Source organism: Rhinatrema bivittatum, chromosome 5, assembly GCF_901001135.1.
Source record: "Rhinatrema bivittatum chromosome 5, aRhiBiv1.1, whole genome shotgun sequence".
In the NCBI taxonomy this organism is placed as follows: Eukaryota; Metazoa; Chordata; class Amphibia; order Gymnophiona; family Rhinatrematidae; genus Rhinatrema; species Rhinatrema bivittatum.
Genome location: NC_042619.1, coordinates 218,912,918 through 218,929,414, shown reverse-complemented (window position 1 = coordinate 218,929,414; position 16,497 = coordinate 218,912,918). Strand labels below are relative to the sequence as shown.

At 46.2% G+C, this 16,497-nt stretch overlaps 1 protein-coding gene across 1 annotated transcript in view; it reads right to left on the bottom strand.

Annotated features, from left to right (window-relative positions):
• Window positions 1-16,497, bottom strand: part of BMX (BMX non-receptor tyrosine kinase) — a 71,366-nt gene that overhangs the window by 28,626 nt on the left and 26,243 nt on the right. Inside the window, exons 9-11 of the mRNA XM_029603222.1 lie at window positions 10,433-10,492; window positions 7,050-7,104; window positions 2,209-2,288 (exon numbers count right to left, since the gene is read on the bottom strand). Coding sequence (XP_029459082.1) covers window positions 2,209-2,288; window positions 7,050-7,104; window positions 10,433-10,492 — 195 coding nt within the window. The remainder of the gene's footprint in view (window positions 1-2,208; window positions 2,289-7,049; window positions 7,105-10,432; window positions 10,493-16,497) is intronic.

The following is a 16,497-nucleotide window of genomic DNA, read 5'->3' as shown; positions in this document are numbered from 1 at the left end:
ACTGTACAGATTTCAGGGAAAACAGTACAGTAGCCACTTGGCCACACCTAACTGCTTGCTGACGTGATAAGAACAGACAGTTGGGGCCTCAAGAACACATGGGAGTAGCCCAGAGAAAACCAGAAACTAGGAAAAGGTCAGCAGAATCAACATAAAAAGACCTACTTCAAGCTAACTGTTTGAAAGCAGAGAAAAAAACTGCTCAGAGGAAAAGCTTTTGGACATTACCAGTGGTTAATGAAGTGCCTGATGAGCTATTGCTGGTTTCCTGGCGCTGTGTTCCCAGATTTCCAAAGATATATCAGACTCACATTGGGAACTGTGAGGGAAAGTATTTTTGTGTATATTCCTTAATGCAAACTTTAATCCTGTTTTATTGCTTATTCTCAGACTTATAAGTAAAACTTCTATACTTATAAATATGTGTGTTGTGTAATCTATGACAAAATAATCTCCCATTTTCCTACCCAGTACATAGAGAGATGCTGGGGCTGCTGATTCAGGGGCAGTTTACCTCCTGCACCTTTCCTGGTCAAAAAGGCCTTGTGCATAAGTAAGACAAAATCTGTGGAAAAATCTTCCACATCCTCATCCTCTCTGTTTGGCATGGGCTCATCCAACTGACTATCCTCCCCCTGATCTTCCACCCTGGTCTGAATTGCAGGCAAGAGCGGGGGAGGGTAGTCCCTGGACTCCCAAGAGACTATCTGCCTCTTGCTGCATGTCGCTTTCCTGCCTGTCAGACTGCAATCTCCTGCCAGAGTTTCTCTGACAGGACCTTGTAAACGAGTGGCCGTACTGGCGCCTGCAGCTCCCACAGATGGCCTCCCCTTCCTGCAGCACACTCCCCCGTACAGCACTGTCAAATTGAGCCACACGCGGTTGGAGCCACAGGCTCGACATGCTTTCCCATGCTCGGTGGCTGGCGCTGGAGCCATTATGAGCACACGCGGCTGAGTCTGTCTGCCATGCCAAAATGTCAGCCAATCGCGGCGCGAGATACCAGTTGACAACACTGCCCCAAAGCTCAATCACTTCAGAACACTGCTCCGAAGGTCAGAGAGTCCTCAGCCTCTTCCTCCCCAATGGCCTGCTGTGCAACTGCACAGCCCAATGGCCCTTCAGCTACTAGCTTCTTTATTTTTTATTTAGTTATTTTTTTATGTCATAATATGTTTATTGTTTAATTATTTTGTCAAAGAAACAGTATCAAGCAAAGAAAAACACCCCAGATAGAAGAAATAAATACTTCCTTGCCGCTGGAGAAACCTCAGGGAAGAAGCATTCAGGAGGAAAGAGGGAACCAGGACCCCTGATTTTCAGACCCCTAGATGCTGCAGGCTAAAGCTGATCAGGGATTATCAAATACCCCACTCACCCGGCTTAACCTGAGGGATGGTCTACGAAGGATACCTAACACCTGAGGGACTGTCTCCTTCAAATCTTCTCTTTTCTTCTGTTCTAATCTAAACTCTTTTTTTTTTTCTCAGAATGCAGATTTGGAACTCTACCATCTGCTGGGGACAGAGAAATACCGAGGGACTGCAGGTGGCATTCTCAGTTATGTAGCAGTACCTGAAAAGTTTTTATTCTCTGCCTCCATCTGCTGGTAGGGATGCAAAACCCACTTGTCTGGACTGATCTGGGCTATGAACGGGTATGAATTATCCAGACAAAATGTAGCCAGACAATGTAGAAACATAGCCAAATCATAGGAAGTTCTTTTTCATTCAGCATACTGTCAAGCTATGGAATTTATTGCCAGAGGACATAGTCAGGCAACTAGCATAGCAAGGTTTAAAAAAGGTTCGGACAAGTTCCTGGATGAAAAGTCCATAGCACATTATTAGAATAAAGAAAGCTATTTCTATTCCTGGGAGTAAATAATAGGAATTAGATCTACTTTATGGGATCTGCCAGGTACTTGCGACCTGGATTGGCCACTTCCAAGGATGCTGACCTCGATTGACCTTGGTCTGGCCCAGCATGGCAATTCTTATGTTCTAATGCAGGAAGGAAAAAAGGTTGGACAAATCCCAACCGTCATGGGCCCTGATCTAAGCAAAAACACTAAACAATGCATCGCACTCTCAGAGTTAGGGGGACTAGACCTCTGAGCCTCTTAAAGGTTGATGAGCTTGCTGTTACTCCTCTTTCTACAGAAGTTCGGAGGGAGTGCAAGAAAAGCAGTCTTGATACTGTACTCACTCAACAGCCACGCTGAAAACGGAGACAGTGTACTTCCCCACTTGACTGGAATTTCGAACCATGAAAGCGCCTTCTTTCCCCTGAGGAAAACAAAAACGTGAAAGCCTATGCAGAGCCACTGAATAGTTTTTTTTGTTAGATTAATTTGTTAACCCCTAAATTAATTTCTTATCAACTGACCTTAAAGCAATCTGTGCTAATAGCTAAAGATAGGCATAGAAGTTAAGATTTCATATTGCGTTTGTAATCCACCCCATACACACACACACTCTGCCTCATCTTCCTCATATTTACTTTCCATGGTGCTTAGAAGATTGGAACTTGGGACAGCGTGTAAATCCAGAAAAAAAAGAGGGGTTTTCCAGAGGGAACAGGAAACAAATTCCTTATTCTTTTTTCACAATTTCTCTGGCTTGTTTTCATGGAGTCTCAATCACGAGCCACTGGATAACCACTCAAGAAGAGATGCATGCATGAAAGGCAGTGTTTTAGGACACAATCAGAAACTGTGAATTTTTTTTTCCTCACTGTCTAGGTCAGGGGTCGGGAACCCATGGCTCGCGAGCCAGATATGGCTCTTTTGAGGGCTGCATCTGGCTCGCAGACAAGTGTCGCCATACTTCGCGGTTCCCCGCTGACCCAGCTGCTCCCCGGTCCTCCGCCGCCCGGGCTTAAAATGCTGTCAGCCCGGGCGGAACGCGGCAGGACAGCTGGAGTCAGCGGCACCGGCGTGCTCTCTTCTCCTCCCCCCCCCCCCCCTGCGGCCCGGAAGAGGAAGTGGAGAGCATCGGGTGCCTGCGCGGGAAGAAGAGACCACACTAGCGTGGTCTCTTCTTCCGCGCAGGCACCCGATGCTCACCACTTCCTCTTCCGGGCCGCGGGGGGGAGGAGAAGAGAGCACGCCGACTGGAGTCATCCGGGTGCCTGCGCGGGAGTCATCGGGTGTCAGCTGGGTGCCAGCGCTGGAGTCATCGGGTGCCTGCGCGGGTCTTCCCGCGCAGGCACCCGATGCTCTCCACTTCCTCTTCCGGGCCGCGGGAAGAAGAGAGCACGCCGGTGCTCTCTTCTTCCCGCGGCCCGGAAGAGGAAGTGGAGAGCATCGGGTGCCTGCGCGGGAAGACCCGCGCAGGCACGCTAGTGTCCGACGGGAAGAAGACTGCAGCGCGGCTCGGAGGAAAATGAAAATCTTCAACCGCGGCCGATGGGACTCCGCCTTCGCCTCCGCGAGGGCTGAAAATGAAGGAGGTTAGCGTTGGGAGGTGGCTGCTGCTGCCGCGAGTTCCCGGGGGGGGGGGGAGAGAGAGAGTGAATGAGCGAGCAAGCATGTGTGTTTGAGATCCTGTGTGTGTAAGTGAGAGATTGCATGTATGTGAATGATTGAGAGCCTGTATATGTGAAAGAGAGTATGTCTGTGATTGAGATCCTGCCTGTGAGAGAGAGAGCATGAATGTAAGTTTACCATTGGGAACCTGTATGTGTAAGTTTGTAATTGAAAACCTGTTTGTTTGAAAGAGTATGTGTGTATGATTGAGATCCTTTGTGTGTGAGAGAGATCATGTGTATGTATGATTAAGAGCCTGTGTGTATAAGTAAGAGAGAGATCATGTGTGTCTGTGTCTGATTGACAGCTGGTTTAGGTGATGGAGCATGTGAGTATGTGATTGAGAGCCTGTGTTTAAATGAGAGAGAGAGACCATGTGTGTCTGTGTGATTGAGAGCTGATTTAGGTGAGGGAGCATGTGAGTATGTGATTGAGAGCCTGTGTTTAAATGAGAGAGAGAGACCATGTGTGTCTGTGTGTGATTGAGAGCTGATTTAGGTGAGGGAGCATGTGAGTATGTGATTGAGAGCCTGTGTGTAAATGAGAGAAAGAGAGGACATGTTTGTAAGCATGTGAATGAGAGTCTGTGTGTGAGAGAAAAAGACAGCATGTATTTATGTGATTGAAAGCCTGTGTGTGTTTAAGCGTGAAAAGATAGACAGCATGTGTGTAAATGTGTAATTAAGAGCCTATATAAGTGAGAGAGAAAAAACATTTGTATATGTGAGTGACGGAGAGCATGTGTGTATAGGTGTGTCATTGAGAGCCAGTGTGAGAGAGAGCGCTGGTATGTGACTGAGAGAGGAGAAAGTTCCAAGCAAACCACCCCACCTCCTGCTAATTCAGAACAATCTCAGGACACCTGGATATCAAACGTTCCCAGGTATGCAGAGCAAAAAAATTTTTGTATCCTTATTATTTTTCATTACTGGATCTTTGTGTCTGCTATTTTGAAATATTTTGTTGGTATCTGGAAATGTTTTATATGAGTTTTTAATTATTGGATATTCCACTCATCAGCTGTTTCGAAATATGTTCTTTTTGTTAGTACAGTTTTACTGCTGATGATTTTATATTTCTTGATTTGTTTTATAAGGATGTGTGATGTTTCTTTTTTCCTTTGTTACACTGCATACAGAGACTCTGGCTTGTTGCAGTTTCCAATTCAGTTTTTGTCTGCATGCTTCTTGTTATGCGTTTTGGTCTCTTTATTCTATGTTAGGTGAGGGACAGCACGTGATTCAGGTGAGGTTTTCTGCTGGCGTGTAGTTTCTGTGTAGGACTCTATAGCAGCCTGACTTGGTCCGTTTTCCTAATAGGAGATGTATTGGTGTCTTTAGGCCTGGTGTAATATTTTCAGAGACTTATTGTACTTTAAAAGTGTGATCTTACATAAAATGCACACATTTACTTGTATTTAGTTTTAAACATATTGTATGGCTCTCATGGAATTACATTTTAAAATATGTGGCGTTTATGGCTCTCTCAGCCAAAAAGGTTCCTGACCCCTGGTCTAGGTCTTCACTTCTGCCTGTGCAGAACTGTGCAGGTTTGCCTTAGCCTCCTTTCTCCCCCAGATTCCTGAACGCTCTTTCTGTTTTCTGCAAGTTCTCCTCCACCCAAAAGTCCCTTGCCAGCATGTACCCTGCTGCTCTTCCCGACTGGCTTCCATCCCAAGGGGCTCCATTGTGCTTATTCAGCTATATCAATGTCTTACAGTTCTACTCTGTCCTTAAGACTACAGCACTTGTAAGGTGAGGAGGGTAGTGCCGGTTAAACAGTATTCTTTTACTAAGCATGGTCCTAGCCTTGGGCTAGCTGACACATTGTACTCATTTTTACTCCTATGGTTATTCCTTAGTGAAAACAGATTGCTCAGGTCAAGATGCAAGCTTCTACATCCTGAAATCAAACATTTATCAGTCCAGTTAAGATGATGTTACCGATCCTGTGTTAGAAAAATAAAAACTGCAAGTTCTGAAATGCAATAAGGCAAAACTGGAGCAGGCTGAGACTATCTAAGCCAGGGGTAAGCAAACTCTTTGAGCTGTAGTGTCCCTTCCATTCATGCACTTGATTAGGGCCCACTCCCGATGGGTTTATAGACATGTATATATATGTGACCTTATCTATACACACACATACACACACACACATGTATACGTGGAGTTTAATATTCACCAGACACCCTCACTGTCATACAGTGCCTCAAAGCCCTGGGTAGGGACCCCAGTAGCAGCAGAAACTCCTCCTGCGCTGAGGCCTGAGGGTGGCAGCTCTTCCTGGAGTGTGGGACACCGCAGTGACTGCTCCCATGACCAATTTTACCACAGAGTAAGCAGCTCACCACCCCAGCCTGCCACATTAGAAGCAGCAGATCTCTCCGGCCCACCATAAGTGACGCATGGCTGAGCCGTGGCATTCTTAAAATGATGTCACTACATGCTGGCAGCTCCCTCCTTCATCAGCCTGCAGTGCCTCCAGGGTGCTGAGACTCCACAGCGTAGCTGTTTTTCTCTTCCCTGACTAGGAAGCCGATGTGCCCCCCCTTCAGGAATGTTCAAGCCCTGGCAGTTTGCTCACCCCTGATCTAGGTGACAGCGAGCCAGCTGGTAATGGTGCCAAGAAATAAGTCCTCGCGAACAGTAGTGTACAGACAGCTAGGGGTAACGCAGATATTCCAACTACTTGTGGTCTGGAAACCCCAACAGGGAATTTTATATGTGTGGTTTGCCATAATAATAATCAAATAAAAACTATGTAGGTTAAGTTTGCTTTGATTATTATTACCGTCCCTGCCCACCCGGTCTAAAGTACCTGCAAAAATGTACACCATCTTTTTGTCCGGGTATTTTTGTAAAAGCAAAACAATAAGCACAGCATTCTCCCCCAGCCTAACCCTGCCCATGGGAACACCTTCAAAATATGCACGTTGTTGACATGTGCATGTACTTAACGGACAAGTAATCAAGCAGCCTTGGATTTTTGTCCTGTTGGGGTCTACATTTAAAGGCAATCCAGCTAAGTAACTTAACCGGCTATAGCAATTATCCAGCGAAATACAAGGATATCCAGCGGCATGGCCATGGACATGCTCAATAGCAGGTCTAGACTTAGCTGGTTAACTTATTCGGCTAAGTCTCAAAATCGCTCCTTAGCTGGGTAAGTTATGCGGTTATCAGATACTCAGCGGTTATCAGATACTCAGCGGCCACTAGCTACCCAGAGAAGTCACTTTTCCAGCTATCTGGCTAGCCAGCTGACTCGGGGAGCTGCTGCTTAACCGGATACCCCACTCATCCGGCTATTCGGCATTTGAATATCAGGCTCATTATTTCCTAGAAAGAAAGAAAAAAATCTTTTTCTGCTTTTTGTATGTTCCTTTGTCACATCCTAATTCACAAGACTGCGGGGATGAAATGGCAGCAGTGTATGTACAGAGGCAAGACTCAGGTGCAGAGCAGAGAGATCTGGAGCTACAGCACGCATTCCCAGAGTAGAAATACATTTAAAGCACTACCTTCTGCCGTAGAAGCTGCTCACATTGGGCCCTGGAGATATCGCCCACGTACCACCTGCAGCAAGAAGGAATTGCCTTAAGATTCTGTCCTTCACGCACAATGCAAGATCATGCACAGTCCTGTCGACACTCTCTATAGGCATGTCCATGAAGAAATGTGAATGCAATAGGCAAGGGATCAAAGTGACATCAGTTGCAAATAAAAGTGTGCAGCCTTAAAAAAATAATTAGACAATCTGCCAGGAAGTATGTGGGCTCATGCAAGGTCCACCCCTGCTGTTCTATCTCAGTCTTTTCATTGGACGGGCAGTGGTGGGCTGGTGGGAGCAGTCAGAGCAGATCCCATAAGCAAAAGAATAAAATAGGTTGCTGCTCCTCAACTCTGGTTAGGGAGCGGCTTTGGATTTGCTCGCTTCCATTCCTCCTCCATTGCACTTTCTGACCGCTGACACCGCCACCCTCCTCCCCCAGGCAATACCATGCAGTTTCATGGTTTGCACACCTAGCAGTGCCAGCCCTGTCCCTACAGTACTCAAGCTTTAAAAAAAAAAAAAAAGGAGAGGAAATTGTCTACAACGCGGGAGTTCAGATACCAAGGGGTGTCCTAAGAAGTATAGGAGCTCCCAAAGTCTGCTCATTAGGAGATCTACAAGGGGATCTTGTGTGTGTGTGTGGCTTTTGACTGTGTAAATGGAAAAAGCAGATTCATCTACAAGTAAATGTACTGTCTGCAGGCTGTCACATCTGAAGAAGTTTGATCTGAGTGAGGTTTACTGCTGGAATACCATCCCAAGTACGGAAAGAGGTTTCTCAGACTCCAAGAGAATCTCTCTCCCTGCACCCAGAGGCTCCCTTCACAGTGAGGACACAGGAGGGGGGCCTACACTTCCATGTCCCAGACAGGGGTCTCTCTTGAGCTAAATGCCTGTATGTGCACCTTGCCCCATCGTCCCCAGCACTGCACTCACCCATTCACTTTGTTTGACAATCGACCCGAGTCTCCTGTGACACCCCGGGATTCCTCTCCTAGAGTCTAGAACGTGCCCTGGCTGAAGGAGCTTTCCAGCTGAGTGCAGCATAGCCTCGCTAAAGGAAAACTGGTTCTTGCCTGCTAATTTTTGCTCCTGTAGTACCACAGATCCGTAAACATTAATACAATCTCGCTTAGATGGGTCCCAAAATGCAGAGCTGCCAGCGTAACAAAGGATGACTCATGGGGATGAAGGATCTGGACCACCAGATATTCATCCCCAAGGAATCTAAGAGCGAGCCACCATCGAGGATCATCAACTCCCTGCTTATCCTTCTCAAACCAGGGGGATGGCCTCACCAGGCAGCTCTATCTTCTCTTTTTCTTCTTCTTTGTTGTTTTTGTTTTTTTTTTTAATATATTCCAGACTGCAGGGTTTAACACCATCTACCATCTGCTGGAGACAGAGAAATACTGAGGGACTGCAGGAAGCACACTAGGTTATGTACAGCGCCTGCTTTCTTAGCGCACGCATGGCACTCGCAGGCGTTAATATCTGAGCAATAAATGTGCGTCTGAGATGCACATTTATTTTTTTGCATTTGGCGTGAATGCGTAATAGCCTCATTCACATGCATTTGCATGTAATGAGTGCTAACACATTCACTCCACGTCGGACGTGCATTAGATAGGCGCTAATCCCTCTATTGCATTAGGGGGTGGATTGGCGCCTATTTAACCCGCGTCTGCATCGACCCCATTGTCAGTTAAACTGCTGGCAGGGAGGCAAAACCCAGGAGTCTGGACTGATCTGGGTACATTCAGGGAACTGTGATTTTTCAAATTCCTTACATATTCAGGCCGATTCAGAAAAACACGTGGGAGAGCTGGTGAGTGTCTGCTCTCCTGGCGCGCGCACAGGCCACTCTCCACGGGTTCAGAAAACGGATGCTGGCATAATTAAGCGTCCGTCTTCCGACCCACGGGCCGATTTTTAAATTTTTTTTTTAAATTTTTACTTTTTTTTTTACTTTTGGGGCCTCCGACTTAATATCGCCATGATATTAAGTCGGAGGGTGCACAGAAAAGCAGTTTTTACTGCTTTTCTGTGCACTTCTCCAGCGCGGGCAGAAATTAATGCCAGCCGTTAATTTCTGAAAGTAAATGTGCGGCTTTGGACTATTCTGAGGTCCAGGCGTATGTTTAAAGATGTTTTATATTTTTATTGTTCTTATTTATTAGATGCTCTGTTTGTCGCCTGTTTTGAAATACTGTTTTTTATTAGTATGGTTTACTATTATAATTGTTTTACAAGCAATGGTGAAGTTTTTGTTTTTGCATTATTGCACTGCATATGAATCCAGCTAGGAGGGAAGAGGGAGTTGGGGAGCACAACTGTTGAGGACTGGGAGAGGAGAGGGGGGGCTGAGGAGCAAGATTGCTGGGACCTGGGAGGGTAGGAGAGTGAGACTGCTTTTGCTTTTGTTTCAATGGGATGGGAAGTGGGAAGAATTTGATGTTTCTATCTTTTTGAAAAATGTGCATCTAAATATTTCTGTGATTTTATTTTTTTACAGTACAGGCAAAATGCAATTTTTATTTCCCTGGTGTTTTACTGCAGGCAGAGTTCTGGCTTTTGGGGGATTTCCAGTTCAGCTTTTATCTCCATGTTTCTCTTTCTTATTTGTAATCAATTATTCTGTATTTCGTGAAGGAATGGGTAGTGTGCTGTAATGGCGCTGCAGTGATTTGTGTCACACTGGAGAAAAGGGACACATATGGAATAGTTTTTGCCTTTATTTTCCCGATGGTCAGAAGTGGAAAAATTGAACATTTTGAAAGAATTTATAAATTTTACATCATAGTCCCATTCTTTATCAGAGGCTGTTTTTGTTTGCTTGCAGTACCACAGAGGGAAGGGGGCAAAGGAAACTCTATTGGCAACCTGTCTGCGGGCAGGGAAGCTTTTGCCCCATAGGCAGCTCACAAGAGTCTGTCAGTTCATTTCTTTCCTGGGATTTGCATTAGTGTGACTTTCTGTGATGGCAAGCATTTCTACAGGGGGGATAGGGGGAGGGGGTGCAGGGGAGTCAACACATATGCATTGGCCCCGGTCACCAGAGACCCTTGCTCCGCCTCTGATTCCGGGGCCCTGATTTGTCCGAGGGGGGGGGGCAGTCTTGTTGGGACGAAATATAAAATAGAGGGAAAAATCCCCAGGAACGCACCAGCCCTGGTTCTCAGTGAGCTGGAAACCCAAAGAAGCAAGGAGGAAACTGTTGCAGCGGTGAGATATTTTGTGTTGCTCATGCGCTGGCAGGGCTCACTCTGACTCTCAGCCCCTCCCATCAGGTCAGTGAATGCAAGGAATTAATGGCCCCACCCAGCCACCCCATCTGCCCCCAGCACTCACTCATAGTCCTGGAGGCGCTCCTTTTCTGCTGAAGTATCTTCACTTCTTCCGGTTTCCTTCCTGCAGCAAACCACATTGATAGGTTAGCAGGAGTTCACGCTCAAGCGCTCAAGCAACACGTTCTGATTTAGCAAGGAAATGTGGTACTAGGGGAGATCTCTGCTAAGGGGCAGTAGCTTAAAATGAAATCCACACCCGGTGCTATGCACGGCAGAAAAGGACCCGTTGGCCCAGTCGGCACAAGCATTCTCCTTCACCTCTGTGCTGTGACGTCCAGAGGACTGCAAAGAAATTCTGCAAGGAAAGCCGGTCCTAATAATGGTTTGGTCACGCAAATAAAAAACGCTGAATTCTGGACGCCTCCAGATAGTCAGCCATTTTAAGCAACTCAGGAATTTTGCAGACTAGGAAGCTGCTGGACAGGCTGCCTATTTAAGACTACTAATGACCATGGCGTGCCAGCTGTTAGCACCTGCAATATAGCCAGATTTTACTATTGCAATCTGAATTATACAGCATTTTTGTCCAGCGAAAGTCATCTCAGTACTATGAGATTTTTACTTCTCCATCAACTGAGCACAACGTACTGGTATTGTAAAGAGCTGGCCGGTGACCAGGTGGTAGCCTAGGCTGGTTTGCAGCCAAGATCTTAAGTAAGGACAGGAGAATTTTTCCTGTCAGATTTAGAACCCTTTGCAATAGCACTTTAAGGACCTGAGTTTAAGAAGAACATGACCTTTTGATGTTCCAGCTCAGTTCAGTTTAGTTTTCTCCTGCAGGGGCAGTTCTATAATGAGGCAGGGTGAGGCGACTACTTCAAGCGGCAGAATTTTGAAGCGGCAAAAAATGCCTCTCTCAGAACGCCGCTGTAGTGGCCGCCTCACACTGCCTGCCAGTGTTCCCTCTAAGCTGTGTGCAGGCCTGCACAATTTTTCTAGTCCCATGCAGTAAGACCAGCAAGGCTGTGGTGGAGCTCATCCCACCACAGCCTAAAGCACATACAAGACCTCCAAAGCTTCAGGTGCCCCACAGTATTAAAAACTTGAGAAAGTAGTACTTTCTCTGTGCTGATCTCACGATGCACGAGATCAGCAAATTTTTTAATATCCTCCTCTGTGCAGGCCTCGCAAATTTTTCATATCGCGGGGCCTGCACAGAGGAGGCAGCAGAACAGGCTTCAATGCCAGTAGCAGCGATTGGCTCCTCAACAACAGCTATGCAGCACAGTGACAGTAGCAGCAGAGTGAGAGAGGCTCCTGGCAAAAGAAAGAAGGGGCCTTTCCTTACGTATGTGTATATGAGTGAATGGGTGCCTGCCTAGGGGGACTGTGTGTACGTATGAGAATATGCTCCTGCCTGGGGGTCTGTCAATCTCTGTGTGTGTGCGAATGAATGAGTGCTTGCCTGGGGGACTGTGTGTGTGTGAGTGAGAGAGAGAGAGAGAGATGATTGGGAGCTTGCCTGGGGGAGGGGGTGTGTGTGAGAGAGAGCATGTGAGAATGAGAGCCTGTGTGTGTTTGAGACAGCATATGAAAGTGAGAGCCTGTGTGTGTGAGAGAGTGTGACAGCATGTGAGAGAACCAGTGTGTATGTATGAGAGAGAGATAGCATGTGAAAGTGAGAGCCATGTGTAAGCCTCAGCATGTGAGAGTGGGAGCCTTTATGTGTGAGAGAGCATTTGAGAGAGAGACAGCCTGTGAGAATGAGCGCCTGAGTTTGTGTTTGAGGGAGGAAAGGAAGAAGACAGGTAGAGAGACAAACCTCCCCCCCCCCCCCCCCCATTTCCCACTTCTCCAGGGAGGAAATGCTGCGGAAATGTGGGAGGCAGGTTGTAGTGTTCCTGGGAGTGTAGCAGAGTTGCCAGCTTCCAAGAAATATTATTAGTGATATACTGTCTGCCACTGGGCTTGCAGTGCAGAACTGTCAGCAGGTTCCACCGTTCTTGTGGGAGATGAGGAATCTGGACTACCAGATGGCCACTCCACGGACCTCCGGACTGAGATATCAGAAGGTTCGCCAAGCCCCTGCTCATCCGCCTCAAACCTGGGGGGATGGCCCCACCAGGACCTCACAAGCCCCTGGAAGGATCCAGAAATGTTCTTGTCTTTTAATCTTTTTTTTCTCCAGACTACAGGTTTTAAACCAGCTACCATCTGCTGGAGACAGAGAAATACAGAGAACTACTGAGGGATTGCAGGTGGCACACTAGGTTATGTACAGTGTCAGTGAAACTTTCTTTGTCTCTATCTGCTGGCAAGGAGGCAAAACCCAGAAGTCTGGATTTATCTGGGTACATACAGGGAAAAGGCATTCCAATGATAGGGTGAAGGGGAAAGCAACTTGGGGTAGGGTGGGGAGGAAGGTTGATAGGTGATCAGAAGGTGACAGGCAGTAAAGTTTTATGGCTCACAATGGGTTAAAAAAACTTAGTTCTTTGCTGAGTCCTTTTTTATCAGTTCTGAAATGTCTGATCCTTTTGGGAAGGACAAACAGTACTAAGCATACCAGACCATGAAAGCCATATTTCAGCAGTTTCTCAACAAATTAGGCAACACATATGATTTCCACCTATGATAATCTGGCTTCCGTCAAAGCCATAGCATTGAAACAGCTCTACTTGCAATGGTTAACAAAATCCGGGTTAAAGCCAGCAGAGGAAAAGATGCTCCCGTTATCCTATTTACCACTTTAATTTTTTTTTTCAATTAACAATTTTTATTGAGCTCACATAGCGAAAATTACAGTTCCATCAGCACTGTATCATTACACTGCCACAAACTATAAACAGCTAACCCTCAAGTGTATATCATCGAAGACTAACACACATAATCCTAGCAAGCTCTAATTCTCATATTTCCCCAATCCACACCTTCCAACCTCCACCCCTCCTCAACAAATGCTGATTATTGAATGTCTTCTTGAAATGTTCACAATACAGGAAAAATTTTGTAGTAACTTAAAAGTCATGTTAAGTCCTTTACCCTAAACACAACCTGCAGCACATTTTGTACTTTTGCATTGCTCATACGGCTTCCGTATCACCTCGAATTTCTTTAAAGTCTCTCTCTTCATGGCCGCTAGTTTATTCAGATAATGTATGTTCTCTGGTCATTGATGAAAGTGTTCCTTTAAAGATGCCTCAGCTTGCCTCCAGTTCTAAGCTATCTCACAACGTGCTGCCACTAAAGTTTGCTGCTAGAAGGCCATCTGAATAGCATCCAGCCGCTTGGAAGGAATAATAACAAAAACAGAGGATGATGGAGCATCTTTATCCCAGACATTTCATCTATTAATTCCAAAATCCATTCCCAATAGGAAACCACTGCTGGGCATTCCCACCAACTATGCAGAAATGTTGCTTATTTCCCAGAATGTCTCCAACGGGTATCCTCCACTTCTGAATACAACCTGTGTAATTGGTCAGATGTTGAATACCAATGATACAAGACCTTATATCGATTTTCCATTAGGAGAGCCGAAACAGATCCCTTCTCCGGGTATAGAAAACAGCTCTCCCACACCGGGCTGTGTCATTATTCTCTGGGTATTAAGGCCAAGGGCAGGAGCCCAGCCTTGACTGCTATTACAAAGTGATCTCAGTCTTCCCTTTTTTTTTTTTTTTTTACTACTTACTACAAGTTGATCTAGTCAAAGGTACTAAGGTTAGGATACCCCCTTCACCTATTAATCAATCAAATAAAGAATTTTGCAAAGGATCAGGATCGCAGGTTATGCCATCCTGCATCTGCTGGAGTCAGAGAAATACTGGAGGATCGCAGGTGGCACACCGGGTTATCTGGGGGTGCTTTTCAGCTGTTCTCTGACTCCATCTGCTGGAAGGGAGGCATAACCAGCGCTCTGGACTGATCCTGGTACGTACAGGGAAATAACAATTATATATCTGTATGTGGTAGAGAGAATGCTTCTTGCGCTAAACTCAAACCATTTCAACCCTCTGCCCTCCCAGAAGTGCCCCAGTTTTGTACACCTCTATCCTCCCGCCTAATAAATGAACCTGAATTTGCTCCCAGAACAAACTCCCTGTTAAAGTGAAAAGGTGTGCCAAGAAAATGTCTTTTCTCCTACTATAGTGTGCTTTCATTTATCCCATACATGTAATGTCAAGCCAGGAACAGGTGGCATCACAACTGCTAAAATCCTAGCCTTCTTCGGTAACCTCGGCGTCCCAAGTATTGCTCCTTCCATGCTAAACGTTTCCAACTGCATCCATCTCCTTACCTCCCGGGTCCTGTGCCAGCCCACTAATGCCTGCACTTGAGCTGCCGCAAAATACCAGAGCAGACATGTTACCCCCTCCATGCCTCCCCCTGCTCCTCCCTCGGTACATCATCTCCCTTGCTACTCTCGGTGGTTTTCTCTTCCAAACAAACCTAAACAGTTTCCTCTGCCAGGAATTAATAGCAGCTTCTGCTATTCCTATCAGAAGTGCTTGAAATAGATATATTTAAATCTCGGCAAAATATTCACTTTTAGAATAGCTTTTCTACAAACCTTGAAAAATCTCCCCTTTCCCATGGCTGTAAGTCCAGATCGATTTGCTGCAATAACTTTACACTCCTAAATTTAACTCCTAAATATTTCACTCCATCCTTTAAATGGAAACTTTCTTAAAATCTCTGCCATTGTGGGACCCGGAGCCGATATATTAACTCCCTCAGATCTCTTCTCCTTTACTTCAGACCCTGATACTGTGCTAATGTTCTCTTATTTCTACAATCAAGGAGGTGTAAAGAAGTTTCTCGGTAGGCAATAGTTAATAAAATACCATCCACAAATAAAAACAATTTATATTACTCCCGCCCAACCTGAATTCCCTTAAATTCCCAGGGAGCATCTAACCCCCTCTGCTAGAGGCTCCAAATACAGAGCAAATAATAATGGTGACTAAGGACATCCCTGCCGCGCATCTCTACAAACTGTAAAGGTAGGCGAGTAACCCCTATTAAACTTTATACAGGCTGTTGGCCTCATATATAATTTCCTTAGCCAAGAACAAAAATTCTCCCCCCAATCCCATTTTAGTTATCATCGTAAATAAAAAAATATCCCAGTGCTCCATATAAAATGCTTTTTTCTACTTCTTTTGTTAACAATACAGATGGGATGCTTTTCGGATGAGCCCATCGTACTAAATCCGGCCTGATCAATATGTCTTAAAGGATTAGCTACTGCTCCCAATCTGAGTACAAGAACTTTCGTTGATATCTTTAAATCAATAATAATAAGGGGAATAAGTCTATAAGAGCCACAGAGAGTGGCATCTCTGCCGGGCTTTGCTAAAACTATAGGGGCAGATTTTAAAACCTACGCGCGGGTGCAGATTGGTTGCGCGAACAAATCTACGCCCGATTTTATAACATGCGTGCGCAGCCGTGCGCATGTTATAAAATCCAGGGTCGGCGCGCGCAACGGGGTGCACAATTGTGCAACTTGCGCACGCCGAGCCGCGTAGCCTGCCTCCGTTCCCTCTGAGGCCACTCCGAAATCAGAGCGGCCTGGGAGGGAACTTTACTTCTGCCCCCTCGCACCTTCCCCTCCCCTCCCTTCCCCTACCTAACCTGCCCCCCAGCCCTACCTAGAACCCTCCCTTACCTTTATTGAAGATGTTACCCGCGATCCTGGGGACAGCAGAAAATGGCCGCTGTGCCTGGAGGCTCAGGCCACGCCCCGCCATGCCCCCCGGACTGCCCACGTCCCGCCTCTTTTTGCAAGTCCCGGGATATACACGCGTCCCGGGGCTTACGTGCGCCACCAAGCTTATGCAAGATAGGCTCAGTGCGCGCAGGGGCAGCTTTTCGGGGATTAGGCTCAGTGCGCGCAGGGGCAGCTTTTCGGGGATTATGCGCGTATCTTACGCGTGTGACCCTTTGAAAATCTGCCCCATAATGCCAGTCATGTTTGCATCAGCTTGAATATTATTATCTTGTATCAAAAAGTTAAACACAGAAACTAGCAGTGGAACCACAATGGGGCTCATAATTTAATAAAATTTTGAAGTAAACCCATCAGCCCCAGGTGCCTTCCCTTGTTTAAGCTCTTTTATC